Raw genomic sequence first — 20071 nt, 5'->3', positions numbered from 1 at the left:
GTTATATGTCCACTTCATATAATATCCTTGGCATATATATAATTTTTTTAGTATAAAATGTATTCTTACACAAAATTCTTTCGACCTTATTTATATAACAAAACAATTGGTATTGCAATATATTTGAGATAAAAAACTAGTTATATGTATTATATATATATTCACATAGAGCTGAATATTTAAAAAAATATATAATATTACAATAATATTAAATAATATTATTCTTTAAATATTATTAGGAATATAACTATCTATTAATATTTCAGAAATATTACTTAATATTAAATAATATTACGCGCTTATAGGAATTTAAATACCGCACATATATAAGCCACCACACACGAGAACGGTTTTATATGTATTAATGAAAAGGTGGATATAAAATTAGTATTTTTTTATTTTTTACAGTTTTCATACATATATACACATCGTACATATGTATTAAACTTTTGGACAAAATGCAAATTTCAAATGTAAATTCAACGGGATATTTCATATTTAATTTTCACATATTTTTTAATTAGCTCACAGTACGCAGACTGACGTACACGTGATTAACACTTCGATCGGTATTTTTGACTGTGAATGATTTTCAATCAATGTCGAAAACCATAGTAACTCTGATAACAAATATCAGAGCAATCATACCAATTCCTGTATATGAATTTCTTCTGAAATATCTTTATACAAAAGTTGTATAAGCAAATGATTATTACACAGAAAGACATGAAATATCAGAGATATGTACCGAATATGAAATAAAATTCAAATGTATGATAAGAAACGATTGATTACAGACTAAGAAGTTACATATTTGGGGAAAAGTCGACATACATTTTTCAGAATACTCGAAATATAAATGAAACAGACAGTTATTTACAATTGAGATTCATTCACGTTACCACTTTCAGAATCACTTGAATCGTTACTTTCGGGATTGCTGAAGTCATCGGAGTCAAGATCGCTGGCACTGCTGGTAGAACCGCTACTTGACGTTGTAATTCTCGTTAAGTTGTTTCCAGAATCCGTTTCGTAATCTGTATCAGTACTGTCCGTTGAACTTGAACTGCTCGATGATAACCTGCATCTATACATAGAGTTAATATGTAAAAACAAAGTAGAAATGGTTGTGGTAATAAAGGCTTATATTTTCTGTACGTTCTTGCCAACTATTACTATATATATAATACATATCTTATTACGTATAATCATTTTATAATATAATTACATCTGCACGACATATATACTTGTTTGCGGAACGGTCTAAACATATTTTTTCTCAATAAAACTAGGAGTGTACGATCAAGAAAAAAATTAGACATTATATGTATGCATCATGAAAGGTAATGCAATTAAAATCGGAACGTAGCAATTGTGTACAAATTGCAAAGAATAAATAAAAAGTGTTATAAAGGCGCGTTCACACGTTTATATGTTAAAAAGCATTAAATATATATAGCAAGTTAATTGATAGGCTAGATATATTAAAGTACTTACAAATGTTTAATAAGCTGTCTTTGCTTAGCATGGTACATATTCTTTGACCTTTAAAGTAAAATTATATTAGATACATAAAATATATTAATATAATAGAATATGAAATAATTATAAAGGAGGGAGGAAAAGGAATATAGTCTGCTTACTTCTCTTCTTCAGTATCTTCAAGAACCAATCCATCCAATTCATCAGTTGTCTGATGAATCATATTTGCTATAACAAGTTTACCATGAATATCGTAACCTATTGATTCCAGTCCCACTAGGTCGAATCCTATATTTGTTTTGTCAGGACTAACCTACGTAATTAATCGAAATATACATAAAGATAAAATATTAAATATATGAGTATATGAAAAATATAATCATTTGTAAGGAACTTACGTTGTTTAGAGTAGTTTGAAGTGACTCTATTAAAGACTCAGAACACTGTTGCAACCATATTAAAAAATCCTTTATATATAGTTGATTTAATATGTACCGTGGTTCATATGACGTATTGAAAATATTATGTATTTCACAGAAGCGTTTGATAATGTATTTCTTTCCTGCACATGAAAATTTCTAAAATAGTAAAATCTTGCTGATATATATTTGTACATGGCTCTATCCAAATTTATGCTCACCTAATTTGACAACTTTTTGGACATCCTCAAGAACTTTCACAGATAGATTCCAATTTCTATGAAGAGGATAACAAAACGACCTTCGGAAACACGCTGTTATAACTTCATCTATCGAAGTGAAGTCCTAAAATTATTTAATAATTTTAACGAAATTAATTAATTTTTACGTTTTACTTTTCACATACCTGAAACCAACACAATGTAGAACTGAGCTTGTTAATTGTCCAGCCACTTTCCACTGTATTTTCTCCTAAAGTTGTTCTATGATTGTAACAACTGGCATATAAGATATCAACAAGATTTAAACATAGCTTCTGGATATCTTCAACTTCTAATAAATATTCCTTATTTGGCAGTTCTTTCAACAAGTCAACTTCCACTTCGTTAAATGCAATTTGATCTTCCTGCAGTTTATCCCATTCTGCCACATATGCTATATGTTTATCACATTCCGGCTCAAAAAAATCTGCTAAGTAATGTTCTTCATTAAAATCTTTATTTTCGCGTAATTGCCGCAAAGTTTTTCTCTCTACTTCGGGAGTTGTATCAGGAGCAGGAAGATCTATTATATCTTTGATCCATACTGGCTAAATTTTAAAAAATATAAAATATATGTTATCCAATATATTAATACGATTAACCATTTAATTTAATATTATTAAACTAAAGGTATTAACTTATATTATGACCTTGATTTTTTTTAATCTTATACATGCTTGTTATGAAATAATTTATGATAAATTTAGTTATTTTATAGTTTATAAAAAATAAATTATAAAAACTTACTTCAAATGCAATTAAAGCTCCAGATATTTTATTTGCAAAGCCATACTTAGGAGAGTTTGCAAGAAGTGTTATATTTTCCAGAGGTTGTTTCTGAGAAATAAACCAGTCATTTCCTAAGTCAGCACCGCTTGACATATCGATATCTGCAATATCTTGTAAATTTCCATCTATACCTGCCGAACTTGTAGATGGATTACCTAAAATATAAAAATAATACTTTATATGTTAATATAATTCTTATGTGTTAATAACATCATATTATTACTTTCATATCATATTTAATGTTAAGTAACTCACCAATTACTTCAATGGAAGGAAAACTTTTGCTGTGTTTTTTTGGTGGTTCCAAAAGTGTAGTTACCATATCTAAATTCTCAAAGTACTCTCCTTTGTTTACCTTTGATAATTTTAAAGTAAAAATACCTGTATCACAATCATAAGAACCTGAGGACGAATCATTTTCTTCGATTTCACCTGGTAACTTCAATCTGCAAAATTAATTCAATGTATATATCCAATTTAGATCAAGATGATTATAGTACCATAAACACATAAGTCATTGTCATGTATATAAGTCATAGTCGTAGTTATAATATTGAAAACTCAGTATGGAAAAAACAATTTTTTAATCAATTTTTCATGGATATTTTCAATTTTTAAGTGAGCCAATTCTTGAATAAATTTAGTTTTTACATTTTAAAGTATATAAAATATGACTTTCAAGAGAATTTATGAATTTCAACCAGCAGAAAATTGACCAAATCATAAAGAGAATATTGAATGAATAACCTAATAATAAACAGTCCTAATTTGTTACTTACCTCAAAAAATATGGTGTGGAGTAAAATCTGAAGTCCGTTCCATCAACATATATCTCTGTGTCTTTTACATTCGTATACAGAGCATGTATAACTATCACAACTTCTGTATCCGTTTGAGTCAATTTAAATCGAGGAGTTAACATATTGTTGTGTTTGTTAACTTTATCGAATTATGTGCTTATTGTTGATCTCTGTATCTCAGTAAAAATAACAAGTACTTCTAAACTATAAAAATTGTATCAGTTTAAGACACAAAAGTAACTAAGAATTTCTAATGGTATATATTTCGAATACAGATACTTATATAATATAAAAGAAAATAATATTTTTATTAGCTTTTAATGTAGTTTAATACTATATTAATATACTATTAATATACTATATTAATACTATATTTACTGTTATTTACCTTTTAACCTATTTAGTCCTTCGTATACATTAAAGTTTGTTATTTTTAACTGCAGTCACTTCACTCATTTGTGATTACGGGCCGCTAAATTGCAAGCCTCCTACACTAATTGTAGGTTTTAATTGCACTGAAATTACATGCAACAAATGGTCTGTTCCTTATAGCTGAACTGGCTGCACTAGTTCAACAAATTCACATATAAGTTTTGTTCGTTTTCGCTGCACCGCTGAACTAATGCAATAAATTGAAGTGAGAAAACATATACTTGTCTCGCTTCAACTTATTGCACTAGTTCAGCGGTGCAGCGAAAACGAACAGACCCATAATTTTTCTTGAACTAGTGCAGCCAGTTTAGTTATAAAGAACAGACCAGAAGTATCTGTTTTCTATTGGACGCTTTCGTTAATGCCTGTTTGAATTAGTTTCCTCAAATTTAACGAATCAGAGCAAAATTCACTCAACCTCAAGTTTAGTTGAACCTGCTTTGATTGGTCAAGATTTCAATCCAATCTCAATTTCTAATCCGTGGTGTGACACAGGCTTTAGTAATCCGATCCGTTTGTCGTAAAAACCCAGACGATGTCCATATTGCATACTTTTACTAGAAGTACTCTATCTGGAGCCTGGCAACCCTGGTTGTACTGTAGATCTTTAATATGAAACAATCCGTACGTGCGCGCGGTTGGCCGATGTGCTTGGCTATTCGCGAAAATATAATACCGTCTGCTGTCCCATATATTCCGATTTTGCTTGAAGATATTCACCGGTACGTGTCCTTACCTGATTACGAGGAGAACTGTGTCAAGTCCGTGCAAACTATCGGCGAAATTGTACCTGGTTCAACACGGCTCACTCGGCTTCGCAGTATTTCGCCCGACAGCGATGTAGAAGTCACCCTTAGTCTGGAGAAGCTTCTAATACAGGATATATATTTCAAAGACGAAAAGGGAAGACGTCTGCCTATATGGGTAAAGAATTGTCTTCGTAGCCAACGAAATATTCTTTTGTTTTCCCTTGTTTTCACCGAGTTTCGGCTTAATTTGATATTTAATATGTTGACTGCCCAGCAAGTTTTATGTTCTATCTGCAATGACATTTTCACTGTCATAGGATAAAATAATAAAACTGTAGTATGATATATGATTATCCTTTTCATCCCTTTATCATACGCATGATATAATTATCTTACTAAAGGTCTTTGGAGATTTTTACATAATATTACTGAAAGGTCAAGTGTCAGTCATTCCCACAGCAGTTAACATGTTAAGTATGACATCTGGGATAAGATCCATTTAAAGGTACAAAGCTATATTTTAGAATTCTTGAAAAAAAAATTTAATATGTGAGCAATAATCAAATTGACCAACCACTGTTGTTCGTTGGAAGAATAATCGATCATGGTTGGCCAATTTGCTTATTGCCTATACTTGAAGCAAGATTGTGAACAAGGAGTATATAATTGATCTATGTCATCTTTTGCAGATTTGCAGTGTCAAGTGGATCCTATCCTTGCTATATTGCATTGTATTGTAATAAATATAAATGATACAGTTTGATATTCTATGTCTGAACTAATACTTTTATAATATTTTCTTTCTAGGAGAAGTTTTATATTGTTAAAGTTTTTGGGACTTTAGAACAGAAGGAAGACAAAGTCTTATTGATAGCTCATAAATTGTTAAAGGTTGAAGATGTACCTGGTAGTCTAAATACATTATCATTGTTATCTGCAGTAGCACGTCCTATGTACTATCAGTAAGTTTTCATCACACTTGCTGATTAAAACTAACATTTTCAGTAGAACGTAACCCATAATGGTAACAATATTGATATCAAGATCCAATATTTTGAACCTTAACTTTAAGTTAACTGAATAATGAACTATATTCTTCACAGGTACAAACAACTCAAATAGTACAAACATTCTGATGAATCTCTCCTATCTCCACTTCTGTGTGTGTGCCAACTGTGAATGTTGAGAACTACCTTTATCGCTCTGACAAGCTCATTGCCTAAACGAAACATGAGTATATTTATGCAATGTTTAAACCCTCTCACTGGCATCGCTACGTGGGAAGAGAAGGATCAATATTATGATTATCATCAGGAGGTAGCGAGGTCTGCATTTGCAGACATGCTACACGATCACGAGCGAGTTAATATCTCTTCTATCATTGTCTCGCATTCTCGATTACACGGCCATTAATCCATTCATATTCCTCGACAGAATGAGAAATATTACGTCGCTCTGAAAGCAGCTATCAAAAAGAAGCACCAGGCGGGAGAACAGGCTAATGTATTAGACATAGGCACTGGTACGGGATTGCTGTCGATGATGGCGGCCAAGTGTGGCGCCGACACTGTAGTCGCATGCGAGGTATACAAAGGGCTCTCCAATCTTTCTTCGATTTCCTCTGACATTTTTGTATCTGTAAATAAGAACCCTTTAGGCTTTCACACCAATGGCCAATTGCGCCGTGAGGATAATCAAGGAAAACGGCCTCGAGGACAAGATCAAGTTGATTCGCAAACGCTCCACCAAGATGACGGTCGGTAAGAACGGCGACATGCCAAAGCGGGCGAATATCCTGGTGACCGAAGTATTCGACACGGAATTGATCGGCGAGGGAGCTCTGTCGACATTCCGACATGCTCACGAAGTTCTTCTCGAGGTAACGCGGAACGAGTAATACAGTAGAACCTCTCTCAAGTGGACCTCTCTGTGTTTTTTGGTCCCGAAGCTTCTTCACTCCGGAGAGGCCCCACTGTATGTCTCGTCTTTCCGATATCCTGTTAATTCGAAATGTACGCTCATCGATTTCGCCTTGTCGTCTCAGGAAAACAGCATCGTCGTGCCGCACAGCGGGACTGTGTGGGCACAGGTGGTCGAGAGCTCCCGAGTTTGCGCCTGGAATCGAGTGAAGCCGATTCAGGACGGAAGAGATACGTTGGTGAACGCTCCGCCGGCTATCCAAGCGTGCTCCGGCGCGGCAGCGGTGCACGACATGCAGCTCTCCCGTATTCGTCGCGATGCTTTCGCGCCATTGCTAAAGCCGCAGCCTATCTTCAGGTAAATATCCCTTCCCGTGCTCCCACAACCCTTCGGGGATGTGCAACGTCGCGTTTGAATATAAAATTGTCAGCTGTTGTTAATTTTCATTTTCATTTATATCACCGAAAACTGCGTGCGTATTCAAATTAATTAATTCATATTCGTGTGTTCTCTTTTCTTGGTGACGCGGTTCAGGTTCGACTGGTCCGGCAAGGAACCTCTGTTGTACGACGAAAAAGTGTCGTTGCGCGCACAACCGATAGCGACCGGGGTCGCGCATGCAATTTTCATGTGGTGGGACTTGAACATGGATACAGACAACCAGGTAAATCGCTCAAGTACTCTTCCTCTTTTTCTCCCCCCTTTTATTTCTTTCCCTTTTCTTTATGTCCGTTTTTGTACCTTATTATTCTCGTAGATTTTGCTGAGTTGTGCACCCGTCTGGGAGCATCCAGACGTCCCCGATAAGGTGAAGGGAGATACCGAGCGTTTGCAGGAAATGGCGGACTTAATACCTTGGAGAGATCACTGGATGCAGGCTGTGTATTATCTTCCGGAAGAGGTGCCGATTACACGCGGCGTCGAAGTGAACCTCGTGGGGTATCACGACGAGTATTCTTTCTGGTTTAAGTTATTAAACGGATCGATGTAAGTTTCTACTTTTTTTTTTTCGTAATATTTAATCGCCTATATTTCATATATATATATATATATTTTTTTTTCATAATTGATACATTTATTTTATATTTTTTCGTACGCCTTATTATTGCTCGTTACTACTGTTCGTCCTATCTTGTGGCTTGCAGGATTTGAAAAAGTTACTTTGCAAAAATAAACTTGTTTCGCTTGCCGAAAGGGTCTAATCGTTCCCGATTTGTCGCATAATATTTTGCAACGGTGAATAAATAATACACAAGTTGCACGAGTAACGTCGCTTTTCAGCTCTAATGATATCTGCCTTCGAGAGGCAGGCGTACCTTTTCGATTCGACTAACGATCAATTAAGAGAGAAATTATTGTCGCGCAGAGAAAAGATTCCCGAGTGCCCGCGACCCGTGTGCAACTGTTGCGCGCACGTCGCGTACTCACGGACGCGTATCGGTCAGTTGAACGACGCAGGTCGCAATGAGAGGTACATACGAGCTCTGCGGAAGAAGATCACCGCGAACAGCGTCTGCCTCTGCCTGTCAGACGGCTGTCTGTTGGCGCTCGTCGCCGCGAGACTCGGCGCGAAGGTGTACCTGCTGGAGCAGAACTTCCTGTCGCGCAAAACCACGGAGATGTTCCTGCAAGCGAACGGCCTCGCCGACCGTGTGAGAATCGTCGAGTCGATCGAGGATCTGCCGGAGGCGCGCGAGATCGACTTCATCTTCGGCGAGCCGTACTTCTTAAACTCCATCGTGCCCTGGGAGAACTTGCGGTTCTGGTACCTCGCCTCGAGGTATCCGTCGAGCGTCGCACGGATGCCGATCGTGGCGACCATCAAGGCCGTAGCCGTCGAGTTCAAGGATCTGCAGAAGATAAGAGCGCCCCTCGGCGTCTGCGAAGGCTTCGACTTGTCCTGCTTCGACACACTCGTGCAGGTTCGAGTTCCTTTTTTACCTTTTCTTTTCGTTTTCATTCTCGAGATCCAATCGCGTGCAAAATTTTACACAATTTTCACCGATTTTCTACCGAAGTGACGACGTTGCATCCTCCGCTTTCAGACGTCCAGCGAGCAAAGCGACAATCCTATAGAAGCTCATCCACTCTGGGAGTATCCCTGCAGAGCGTTATCTTCGTCCTTCAATATCATCGAGCTCGATCTTACGCGCAACGTGAATTTCGACGAGCGCATTCAGGTGTCGGGCGACGTTCCGTTTTTAGAGTAAGTCCTTTATTCGCTTCTTCTGAACGTAGACAGCCAGAGGAAGCGATCTCGATAACCGGAGACGCATCCTGCAGCGTTCTCGTTGGATTTTATACGTATCACTGTTCTTCGTTTCGCAGCAGCGGCACCTGCAACGGCGTCGCGCTATGGGTGGATTGGCAATTGGACACCGAGACCTCGGTGTCCTGCGGCCCGATCGGGAAAATAGTGCCTGGCGAACAGGTGTCCTGGGACCCGTACACGAGGCAAGGGGTGCACTTGTTCCGCAAAATTTGCGACGTCAACAAAGGAAGCGCGCTTTCTTGGTCATTCACCTTCATCCCGCAACACGGCGAGGTCGAGTTCAATTTCAATTACTAGGAAATGTCGGGATGTATACATAAAAAAGAAAAAGAAAAACAAAATGAAACGGTAAAAAGTGTAAAAATAGAAATTCATGGCCGGATCGTCGGGATCGTAGGAAGCGGTTGCGAAGAGCTGACGATGATGATGTTCTTACACATGCGGAAATATATTAAAATTTATTGTAAGTACAAATAAAAGGAATATATTGCGAGTCCGACGTTTCACTCGATGCTTCTCCTTTGTCGAATATCACATTGAGAAGCGCCTCTTCTTCTTCTTCTTCTCACAGAACTCAGTCAGACACACGTGAAAACTAACGTTACGACGTGCCGTCCGGTAATATGCGTAACTGTTTGGCGAGTCTTTTGCCGATCAACTTCGGATAAGTTTTTTGCTTGATGAGAAACTCCTTACTCTGGTGCGTCACCGCGCCGTTTTCCAACTGAAACCTAGAAAGAGTCGAGATCGATTTAAATGAATAAACAATAGACTCGCGTGAGAACAAGAATGATCAATCTCTATTCCGTGGAGAAGAGGTGTTCGCAATTAAGTAAGAATACGGAGGGATTTTCATGCCCGCTCACCTGCACAGATAATGCAACGGACCTAACATTTTCTCCCTCAGTTCAGGATCACCCTCCAAAATCGAGAGTGCACTCGCGCCTGTTTCTAGCGTTGAGAGACAACCTTCTGTCGGCTGTGTCCTGATCACGTACTCGCTGGTGGGCACGCCGATCAGCTTGCAAGCGCGTAGAAAATACAAGGACGGGCTTGAGTGATATATCGCCTGTGAGATGTATATATGTGTGCATATGAATGTAATACGATAGGAAATAATAAATGACAAAACTGTATCCCGATTAACGAATCGCTTTCTTTCTAGAGATTTCTTATACGTTTAGAAGTTTAATGATTATAAGGCTATTTGATTAAAATCAAATGATAATATGAAAATAATGTAAAAAATAATATAAGAAATAATATAAAAATGAAGGATAATAAAAGCTAATTGCAAATCCACGCATTGCATTGCATTTTGCATTAATTATTACACATTATTTGACATTCCCATGGGTTCACAGTTATCACCAATTATTGCAGATGCAGTCTTCTAAGAGATTTAGAAACTCAGGCACTGAAACTGTTTGAACTTCGTATTACGGTTCTTGGAAATACACACAAATTAGATCTGCAGTCAGCTCTTGTCGTTCCTTATTCTTGTATTGTTTGATTATAAACTATCGATCAGATGTCACTTGTGGTAAGCGAGCTGTCGATATAAAGGATTTATAGCTAAATCATTAACGATCACCTTTGCTTGCGGCCATGTCCCATCTAACAGAACCAAGTTGTACGCTTTTTGTTCATTGATCCCAACTGGATCCAGTGTATCTAGTGCGACAGCTCCAGGCGATGGATATAGCAAAATAGTATTCTTATCATTTAAAATCTCTGCTAGACCTTCGTGTATAGGCAATGGAAACTTCTTTCCTCTAAAACGAATAAGCAATGATTGCTTTGAACCTGTCTGATACATAAAAGCGATAGTCAGGAATCCAGGTAAGAGTAGCCAAGCCTTCTTTACCTGTAAACTAGGCACTTTCCTGGTTCTAAGGCTAATGCTAGCATTGGCACTGTACGTAAACAACGTTTCGCCTCAGCTGGATGTTGCAAGATTATTACTCTTGACGCTGGATTGAGACGTTGCTTCGGTAAACCCGGACACCAACATACTTGCACGGGTCTCCTGGGAACAATACAGTTTAATTCGACGGTCTTTAAAATATCGATTTGAGAGGAAAAGAGAGAAATGATACCTTCCTTTAAATAATTACGTTTCGGTTACATGTAATTGTCTTACACGAACACTGCTGTACACACATTTTCTAACCTCGCAAAACTTGAGACATCGAAAGCTTTAAAATTATTCTTCCAATAGAGAACGACAAATATTAACCTTTATATCTTATATTTGAATTGTAAACAGTAAACTAAGCACGTGCGTGAATAAATTCGACCAAAATCAATGAAAAGATCCTTTTCTCCTTTAACGGTTTTTATCTGCCAAATTTACACATATAATTTATATTGCACGTATAACGTTATAAATGTGTTCTATACAAGAAATATATATGAAATATAAAGATATATATTTTATACATGCATTTTTTGCCACTTACTTGCATTGTGAGCATTTGTCTCTCATTTCAGGAGGATCAGCGGGAATACTCGCCAGTTCACTCCACACATTATCCTCATTTATCATGATAAGCGGTTATCAGAAATATCTTGGATATTTTCCGACAATTATCACACATAATATCACCATTCAAGCTATGCGATTGTAATTTAGATTCGAGAATCTATTCAGACTTCAGTCCTATCAAGGAGCTGAATCTAGCGAGCTTTCTGAAAATTGCGCGCATGGAATTCGTCACGTATCGTACACAGTCAAATGCGGCATTATGAAATTTTTGTGAAAAACCATTATTTATTGTGATTTCGAAGTCACCGCCGCGAAGAAGTACACGGTATCGGCGAGCGATGGCACGCGCGCGATCAGGACGGACGAATTCCCATGCACTGAACTGTAATAACACCGAAATGCGCGAAATTTCCTCTCATGGCTCTCGCGCGTGCGCAATGACGCTTCTTAATAGGACTGTCAGAAACATCTTTTTTGCGATAACACACTCTTACAGGAAGGCACGAACATTGCACCATTTCACTTGGATATAATCTGAAAATCCTTTTACATATACTATTCTATACATATAATCCTTTTACACATACTATTATATACTATTATACACAGCCGGCCGGATGAAAAGAGTGTCATTGTACCCTAGGAACTCTTTTTATCGCATTTGGTACGTTGATACTACGTATTATAAAATGGGCATATTTTAAAGATTTCTCGTACTTTTGTAAAAACTTTATTTATTTTTTAGTTTTTACTTTTTTTTTGGTTAAAAGAGCATACTTTCTTAGATATTTGCAACAATTTATTGAAAAAAGATGATTTTAGTGGTTTTTAGACGCTAACTTCTTCGGAAAGCATTTTTTGACCCATATTTATAAGAAATTTATTATTCAAAATTAAATTTCCCACAAAATCTCGAGGCCGGAACATTCGGGGCCACCTTGTATATTACATATATTATTATGTACTTAGCAATTGAGTTACTCACGAATAATGATGCATTTTTTATTGAAACGTTCAAATTAAGTATTTATTACAAATTGGATTAATCTATGAACATATCTAGCTTATCAACAGATTATATTTTCTCCTTATAAATCATATCAAATATACCATCATGTTATTATTACATATTAACCCTCGAATACTCGCATCAATTTGACTCTGGTAATTCGTCTTTTTTCACTTAAAAATAAACAAAAGCTCGTGTATTAAAAAAAAAAAACTTACGTACTAAGTAACTAAACTTAAAAAAAAACTTAAGTACTAAGCAACGAAACTTAACTAATATTTAACTTAACTTTAAGTGAAATATCTATGTTTGTGCGACTTTTATGCGAGTACTTCGCGGTTGACCGAATAACATATCAAGATATTCCAGTTGACCAATATAATACAATAGATCACCAACTTCATTTATCTTAACTGTGAAAATAAAGTGTAAAGTGGATACGATTCATTGCTTTGGTATTTTATTACTGGGCATGTATTTAACAAATATATGTTCTATTAAAATTATAAAAGTATAATTATAAAAGCAATGTGCATCTATGTTAATATACATTATCATCGAAGCGATAATTGAACTTATCACGTATTCAACTTATATGACAAAATAATCACGGAATACTTTTTCTCTATCAAATTTCCTACTGATTTGGATCAAATGATCAATATTGATATCAGCACTGATATCTCTCCTATTACTTTATTTCTTTTTTCTTCAAACTACCATAATATATATCGAGAATCGGATTAAACGGAAATAAAAATGGGCAAACTTAAAAATAACCAAAATATCTACTAAATCTTACAGCATTATATAACGTAATCCATCGACTTAACATATCTTTCATTCTTAGCGTAAGAAATAAAAATTAAACTAAAACTAGCGAGCTAAGAAAACCTGGGATTTCTCTTTGCGACTTGCAAATATGTGAAACAAATTCGCAAAAGTTAACACGCTTTAAAAAGAAAAAAAAAATAGAGTACGAGAGATTATAAAAAGAACAACGTGTTTTCCAGCTGTGAGTCCGGCGATTGGTGAATGAATTTGCTCACCAGGAACGCCAGCTTGTGAGCATAGTGGCAAGGCGCCGGCACCCGGACGGTGTTGGAGCAGTTGAAGTACATATGGGTCAATTTGTACGTGATACGTTGCATCCTGTCGGGGTCGAGGCCGATGTTGTCGTAGACAACGCTGTACGAGGTCGGCGACACCGTTCCCTGTTTCACCTTCTGCGACACGAGGAAGAAGTCGTATTTGATCGGGCTCGTGACAACATCGTCGACCACCGTGCCCGGCGGTGGGTTCCCCTTGTTGTGGAAGAATCGGGTGTTGATACGTTTCGTCACGATCACGAACGACATCTTGTAATGTTCTCCGCCGTAAAGCTCGTTCAATTTCTGGCGCAAATCCACGACCTCCCGCTCTATCACGTGGGGCACCTGGCCCTCGCCGACGCCATCGCGATAAACCAGGATACGCGAGGGCAGACTGTTATTCTGCGCACGATACGCCATCGCGGCCTTGTAGATATTCGAGGTGAACATGTGCGACAGCTCGTTACCGTCCGCGTGCAGATCGGTCGAGCTGTAGTATTTCGTGAAGTCTTTGTTTAAGGACGCCACCATCGCACCTGTAACAAGAAATTGTTAATATCGCTAGAGGAAATCGATTGACGTTTGATGATAGAATATCAGTTTAAGGGGGTATTTTCTTCATTTGAAATATCGTTTTGCAGGTCATTTCAGGCATTTTTTGGGGGGAAAGAACCGTAAAACATACAATTCTGACGCTTTGCACAGTGATAGTTATCTACGCATGTTTGGAATATAAATACAGTAGTTTCTACGATTATCTTCACTTTGAATAAAGTTATCTTCAATATTAATAAAATATAAAACATTTTGTACAGCGTTGAACGAAAGCTTTTTGCTTGCACGGTGATTCCGTTGGTTTTTGAAAGCAGAACGACGAGAAAAATTATTGAATCATAAACTTGGTCGGTATCATCTCTGCCATGGACGGAGAATAAAAATTGATTTCTGACGAAATAGCACATCAAAGAATTGTGTATTTTCGAAACCTCCGTTGTATTTATTCCTACAGAAAATACAAGTTTATTTCAAGGAAAATCGAGCTGGAAGAAAAATGAAGTTAGACGATCACTCTAACATGTTTAACAAGGCACTCGATTGAGCGTTTCAACCGGCTTGGTTCAAACATACTGACAGACTACAGCAAAAATAATTTCGAACGAATGAACCAGTAAAATAGGAATAACACTCGGGCAAGACTGACAATTCGAACAATGAGACACAATTTTTTGACATTGACATCGATGAGGGAACTCGACTCACGCTTACCGTAATCTTTGCCCGGTTTTGTCGTGTCATGGCAAACGTCGAAACCGATAGTCATCAATCCTTCGATCGGAATGTCCACGCGCCAGGGCGCTCCGCCCAGCTTGCAGTTCATCTGTATCGCTACTTTCGTTGCGATGGACAAGACGTTCCGGTGCGAGAGATTCTTCTGCAGGTAAACTTGCGACGGTACGGGCCGGTCTACGCAGCACTTCTTCTTAATCGCCGAGTAACGATCCATGCGATTGTTCGGCACCACGCAAAATATCAACTGCGGTATCTGCTTGGACAGTATCCCCTCGAGGAACTCGCTGTACGAGCTCGGCCTGTCGTCCCGAATAGTGAATATCCTCGGCTGCTCCACACGGAAGGATATACCGTGCGATACTTTAAGCAGAATGTCCACGAAGTTCTGAAAGAAATATTACATATGTAGATCGGAGTGGAGGAAGCTATATATCAGGTATACAAAGCTGGCGGAGAAGTCCTGAATCAAATGAAAGAAGAAAGGGAGGGGAGAGAATAAAGAGCTCGTGGTGGTACCTGGATAGAACGTCTCTCACGTTCTGAAACAATGAGGATCCAGTCCCTCAATTCCTTAACGACTAAGCATCGCTTATTTTGCATCTCTCTTCCCCAATCGCCTACGGGTGACTTGACAGTGCCCGGTGGATTGCCACCGAATATTATACTTTCATGATGCAAAATACGCCCCTTCAATTCAAGCAGGTTATTATCCAGCTTCATGTTCCAATGATCGAACTCCTTCTTGGCGTCAGGATGCTCGCGAAGTCTCCTGCTGAACGACAACAATTTTTCGATACGCGCTTCAGGATTGATGCGTGTGTATGTAGACAAGCTCGACATGACGGAGAAATTGTCCCTCATCGCATCGGTCAAGCCTGGAAGTCACAGAGTAACGATACGTCAAAGCAAAAAGATCAAATTGGAAAATGAGAGAAATATGAATAAGTAAAAATGAGAAAAATATGAATAAACGAATTTATATAATAATACGAAGCAGTATTTTTTCGTCGTTGAATCAACGAGCGGAGAATAATGGGAATGATCGATTCTAAAATTGGAGACTCTCGATCGAGGACATTTTGCACGCACCTGTCGCACGGCACAATTCGGGTACCAGATAGCAGCAACGATCCCCTTTGTCAGCCTGTCGGTCCCTCGTTTTGCTTCTCGACAGAAGCATCGGCTGAGTAGCGTTTGTAATTCTAAGACCGTACTTGTTATAGTAATAATCAACATATGACACCATTGTGCCATCTTTCATTGGGAATGTTGATTTGGGATTCGCATTGTAATCCACATCCTCAACGCGGTATGTATTGTTGTTGTAAGCAGTAAGGACTATTGATCCCACCACCATGGAAACGAAATTTGCCTATGCACACGTACATAATTATTTCCACGATCAGATTAAGGAAAAAAAATAAACATAGAATTACACAGAAATAACGCTTACGCTGCGAATATTCAGTAAAATTGAATGTAAGATAGCAACATTTTGAGTAATTTTATCGACTGCGTTCAGCAAGTGAATTACCATTTTATCAGCTATCCAAAATTACCGAGTAATTTACAGCAATTATCGTAATTTGCCGAGTAAATCACCGCTAGATATATATATATATACGTACATACACATTTACATAAATTTTTTTCACGCCTAAATTCACATATAAATACACGCGTGCGCGTGGAAGATTTTAGATGGAAATGCAACTAACTCGAAACTTGTGGTTGTCTCGAGTCCAACAGTCGTTCAGAATATCGAGCAATGTTTCCTGACGCATAACTTTAGTTGTTATTTCAGCGCACATTAAGACATCGCATTCGTGTTGTCGGATAGATGTTAAATATCCTGGCCACAATTCCAGTCTATGTTCCGGCAAGGACACCTGCATAAACGAACAATTATTTCGTTATGTTATCCGAGCGCGAATCGCACCACGAATGTCAACGTAACGTCTAGACATACCTTGTTTTCAGCGTCAAAGTAATTGCGACCGACCAGTTGCAGTTTAAGGTGGCCCAAGCATTTTCTCATAATCGTATTGAAAAATTGGAGATAATGGGGATCCGACTGCATTATGCTACTAACCACGCGGACGTCGATTTTTATTTTCGCGTTGTCCGATTGTCGGATTGACATAAGTTCCATTTTCTGAAATAAATCGGTTGCATTAATCACAAACATTATCACTGAACGTTGCAGGTACAAAATCATCAACGTCGCTTACCTCGGGCAAGCGGTTACTCGTGTACAGTACAGTGCCGTCGAAAATGTACACACCGAGTTTTTCTTTGTGGGGTTTCAGTAAACCTTTACGTATGACCGTACGGTCTTCCTCGGGTGCAAAATCGACGCGATACAGGTAGATGCACCAGTCGGGCTTAGTGATAAATTTAAAATAGTTTGTCTTCAGGTTGACGATGCTGCCGGTATTGCCTACAGATCGTGTAAACGGAAAAAAATATGTACAAGTTCTAAGAAGAAATGAAAATTTTCCATCACTTTGTGTACGAGATTTCTTGTCGGAAGAGCGATTTAACGCCAAACCAAATTAACATTATTATTATTTCACTCACCCTTCTTATTCATTATGTGGCTTGGTTTCGTAACGAAGATATCCGTCGATACCATTCTTTTACCGCGGGACGCTCCCCTTCCCGTTGTAGAAACGGTTGTTAGTGCTCCAACACTGCTACCAGCATCTCCACTAGCACCTGTTTTAAAAAGAAAATGATGCGTTATTTATTTAATATGTTCACTTCTCAGGTTTGCCACGGAAAGTGAATTTTAAAATTCCTCGACCTCCTCATGTCTTCTCTACGACAGTGGAGAATTTTCAATGAGCAATATGTATTTAAACTTTAACGTTTAAAAGCAGGTATTGCAGGAAAAATAATTTACATTGTTAGAAGCAATGCAAATTTAGAAGTTCAGTAACAAATTGCAATCCTGAATACAAATTCAAACCAACAAAAAATAAATGAGCATTGGAAAAAAGAATGCAGCTATGATGGAAAAGAGTGACTGAACAAGAATGCTGAATGAAATTGACCAATCATATTTCGATTATTTCCCTTATGATTGAGGAATAACTGACTGTGATCAGTCACTTTTCTTATTGCTTACATTTTTCTATATGCCCTAACACGTAAGAGAAATTTGTCAAATGTGCGAGTTTTGTGAATGCATTTGACTACAAATGTTAGATATAATATTTTAAAAAATTATAAATGCATATTACAAGTACAAAAATATAAAGTTATAGATACTTTTTATGGAAGAAGAGCATTTAAGGGGATTGTGAGCAAAGTTAAAAATTCCAGGCTTTTTCATATCTTTCCCAGACTTTTTCAAGTTTCCTCTGAGCAATTTAAATTTCCATAACTTTTCTCGGCTCTTCCGGTTTCCCAGGTCTGCGGCAACCCTGGCTTCTATCTAGAACACTGCCGTGTGCAATGCATGTGTCATTCATTTACCATTTTTTAATTCTTTTTACCTTTTTTTTATTCTATATACCACATGTTGAAATCAACGTCGAAACAAAGTACACATACGTTTAAATATACATCAGATATTTCCCTCAGATATTTTCTTCTCAGAGAGATAAACGGGGACTAAAAGACATTAGCTCCCTTCACGCTGCACCAATAATGCGAATTATACATGTATATGTATACGTAAGGTCAGAAAAATGCAATAATAATGTGCAATGGGATCATAGTAATAACAATAAAAAGAAAACATACTTGGTTGAATCGACATTTTTTCAATGCCCCTGCCTATCTGCGCGCCTGCACCATCACCCTTTGCACCAACACGTGTTGCCACACCACGGCCGCCGCTCTGTCATCAGATATTTAATTGTTTAATTAAATAATAATGAATGTTTTTACATTTTTTTCAGACATGGGAGCGGTTTAACTATCAAAAGTAGTGAGAGAAGTGAGTCTCATTCTTGAAAAAACAAGAAAATAACGAGTCAGCTTTAAGAAAAAAGTGAATAAAAAGTGAGTCTCTTCCAAAGAATTTGTACACCGAGAGAAAAGAAACCGGCAGTTTTGATTAGAAACAACCGTTTAAGCAATATATTTCAATTCAATCTCAATCTTAATCCGTAGTCTACAGGGTTTAATGCGATGTAATTATCAGGCATTTATATGATCGATAGAAATCAGCGTGATAGTCAACATGTTAATAATTTGATGGAAGCAAGAATTTTGGACAAATATGGATAATCGATTTCATTACGTAATTTAAATAAAACACAGTCAAGTATGTTGCTCAAGATAGTCATTGTCTGTTTTTTGGCAAATTTGGTAAAAACAGCTTAAAAATAAAATCATAAGCTTTACACTTTATAAACATTGTGACGTCGGAGTCATTATTTTCTATTTTCTTCGAATCTTCCGGTTTGGTTTCTTTGAAGAAGCTAGTTATTGAATATGATTTCTTATAATGGAATTTTGTTCTCAAAGAGCTTGAGTTAAATGAAAAAAATGAGATTTCTTTCTCTCAAGAATGAAGAAAAGTAAGATATTTCTAAATAAGTAAAGTGAGTTGCTCCCATGCCTGTTTTTTATACATCTTGCAGAAATATGTGCAAAATTATTATAATAAACACAAATTCTCCTCAACTAAGTACTAGTGCAATTTATGGTACTACCAACTTCGATGCATTAAGCTTGGTGAACGTTAATTATACATATACATCGCTTTATTATATGTTTTTTGATAGTTTCTACTCAGTGGTCATTTTTTGAAAACTTTCGTTGTTTTGGTAAATATAAAAATATATTTTGATTCAACAAGGCTATTTACATATGGCTGTACGATAAAAATGAGCAATTGTACAAAAAAAATCTATAAAGTTAAATATAAATGAATACTTGAAATGAAAATACACTATGTTTCCGTACAATAATGTAGATTAATTAATTAAGCATTAATAAGCTTCAAGAATAAAGCAGTGCATTTAAACAGAAGCCAATTTAAATAAGTAATTTATATTTATTTTTACAATCTATATACACGACCACTAACCTTCATGAATCTGGTTTAAATCAAGG

At 37.0% G+C, this 20071-nt stretch overlaps 4 protein-coding genes across 7 annotated transcripts in view; 1 reads left to right on the top strand and 3 right to left on the bottom strand.

Annotated features, from left to right (window-relative positions):
• Positions 1–276: 276 nt before the first annotated feature.
• On the bottom strand, positions 277–4359 carry LOC106744704 (protein SHQ1 homolog). 3 transcript variants are annotated; one of them, XM_014619672.1, is made up of 10 exons: positions 4139–4359; positions 3730–3954; positions 3206–3396; positions 2909–3105; positions 2308–2709; positions 2123–2246; positions 1881–2044; positions 1644–1795; positions 1498–1545; positions 277–1087 (listed from the first exon to the last, which is right to left on the bottom strand). In XM_014619672.1, the coding sequence occupies exons 2-10, from the start codon at positions 3870–3872 to the stop codon at positions 877–879; spliced, it is 1632 nt and encodes a 543-aa protein (XP_014475158.1). In that variant the 5' UTR covers positions 3873–3954; positions 4139–4359; the 3' UTR covers positions 277–876. The 3 variants fall into 3 exon arrangements, with proteins under 3 accessions (XP_014475158.1, XP_014475164.1, XP_014475172.1); XM_014619678.1 differs by having other exon boundaries at positions 3730–3949; XM_014619686.1 differs by having other exon boundaries at positions 3730–3920.
• A 1443-nt stretch (positions 4360–5802) lies between these two features.
• LOC106745085 (protein arginine N-methyltransferase 7) lies at positions 5803–9616 on the top strand. Of its 2 annotated transcripts, XM_014620365.1 has the most exons (10): positions 5803–5893; positions 6035–6293; positions 6366–6515; positions 6589–6810; positions 6976–7208; positions 7386–7515; positions 7609–7838; positions 8218–8773; positions 8897–9057; positions 9180–9420. In XM_014620365.1, exons 2-10 carry the CDS (start codon positions 6111–6113, stop codon positions 9418–9420), a joined length of 2106 nt encoding a protein of 701 aa, XP_014475851.1. In that variant the 5' UTR covers positions 5803–5893; positions 6035–6110. The 2 variants fall into 2 exon arrangements, with proteins under 2 accessions (XP_014475851.1, XP_014475858.1); XM_014620372.1 differs by lacking the exon at positions 5803–5893 and having other exon boundaries at positions 6111–6293; positions 9180–9616.
• On the bottom strand, positions 9567–12013 carry LOC106745146 (DTW domain-containing protein 2). Its single transcript, XM_014620468.1, has 5 exons — positions 11586–12013; positions 10991–11152; positions 10718–10898; positions 9990–10192; positions 9567–9854 (listed from the first exon to the last, which is right to left on the bottom strand). Exons 1-5 carry the CDS (start codon positions 11669–11671, stop codon positions 9725–9727), a joined length of 762 nt encoding a protein of 253 aa, XP_014475954.1. The 5' UTR covers positions 11672–12013; the 3' UTR covers positions 9567–9724.
• A 651-nt stretch (positions 12014–12664) lies between these two features.
• Positions 12665–20071, bottom strand: part of LOC106745077 (protein aubergine-like) — a 10298-nt gene continuing 2891 nt past the window's right edge. The window contains exons 3-11 of the mRNA XM_014620354.1: positions 18752–18848; positions 17582–17719; positions 17233–17441; positions 16971–17156; positions 16720–16890; positions 16091–16373; positions 15518–15876; positions 14978–15386; positions 12665–14247 (exon numbers count right to left, since the gene is read on the bottom strand). Of these exons, the coding sequence (XP_014475840.1) occupies positions 13607–14247; positions 14978–15386; positions 15518–15876; positions 16091–16373; positions 16720–16890; positions 16971–17156; positions 17233–17441; positions 17582–17719; positions 18752–18848 (2493 nt within the window). The 3' untranslated portion in view covers positions 12665–13606. The remainder of the gene's footprint in view (positions 14248–14977; positions 15387–15517; positions 15877–16090; positions 16374–16719; positions 16891–16970; positions 17157–17232; positions 17442–17581; positions 17720–18751; positions 18849–20071) is intronic.

The sequence above is a fragment of the Dinoponera quadriceps genome, unplaced genomic scaffold (genome assembly GCF_001313825.1).
Source record: "Dinoponera quadriceps isolate SergipeBrazil2010 unplaced genomic scaffold, ASM131382v1 scaffold120, whole genome shotgun sequence".
NCBI lineage: Eukaryota > Metazoa > Arthropoda > Insecta > Hymenoptera > Formicidae > Dinoponera > Dinoponera quadriceps.
The sequence above is the reverse complement of the archived record's forward strand: the minus strand, read 5'-3'. Positions and strand labels throughout refer to the sequence as shown.

Excerpts from the sequence above, each read along its gene's own strand:
- LOC106744704 (XM_014619672.1), bottom strand. The coding sequence starts at position 3,872 with ATGTTAACTCCTCGATTTAAATTGACTCAAACGGATACAGAAGTTGTG. Across the intron at positions 2,247-2,307 it reads CTACATTGTGTTGGTTTCAG|GACTTCACTTCGATAGATGA; the intron begins GTATGTGAAAAG and ends AAATAATTTTAG. Across the intron at positions 1,796-1,880 it reads TTCAAACTACTCTAAACAAC|GTTAGTCCTGACAAAACAAA; the intron begins GTAAGTTCCTTA and ends TTAATTACGTAG.
- LOC106745085 (XM_014620372.1), top strand. The coding sequence starts at position 6,111 with ATGTTGAGAACTACCTTTATCGCTCTGACAAGCTCATTGCCTAAACGA. Across the intron at positions 7,516-7,608 it reads ACATGGATACAGACAACCAG|ATTTTGCTGAGTTGTGCACC; the intron begins GTAAATCGCTCA and ends TTATTCTCGTAG. Across the intron at positions 7,839-8,217 it reads AAGTTATTAAACGGATCGAT|AGAAAAGATTCCCGAGTGCC; the intron begins GTAAGTTTCTAC and ends ATTGTCGCGCAG.
- LOC106745146 (XM_014620468.1), bottom strand. The coding sequence starts at position 11,671 with ATGATAAATGAGGATAATGTGTGGAGTGAACTGGCGAGTATTCCCGCT. Across the intron at positions 11,153-11,585 it reads GACAAATGCTCACAATGCAA|GAGACCCGTGCAAGTATGTT; the intron begins GTAAGTGGCAAA and ends TATTGTTCCCAG. Across the intron at positions 10,193-10,717 it reads GGACATGGCCGCAAGCAAAG|GCGATATATCACTCAAGCCC; the intron begins GTGATCGTTAAT and ends TACATCTCACAG.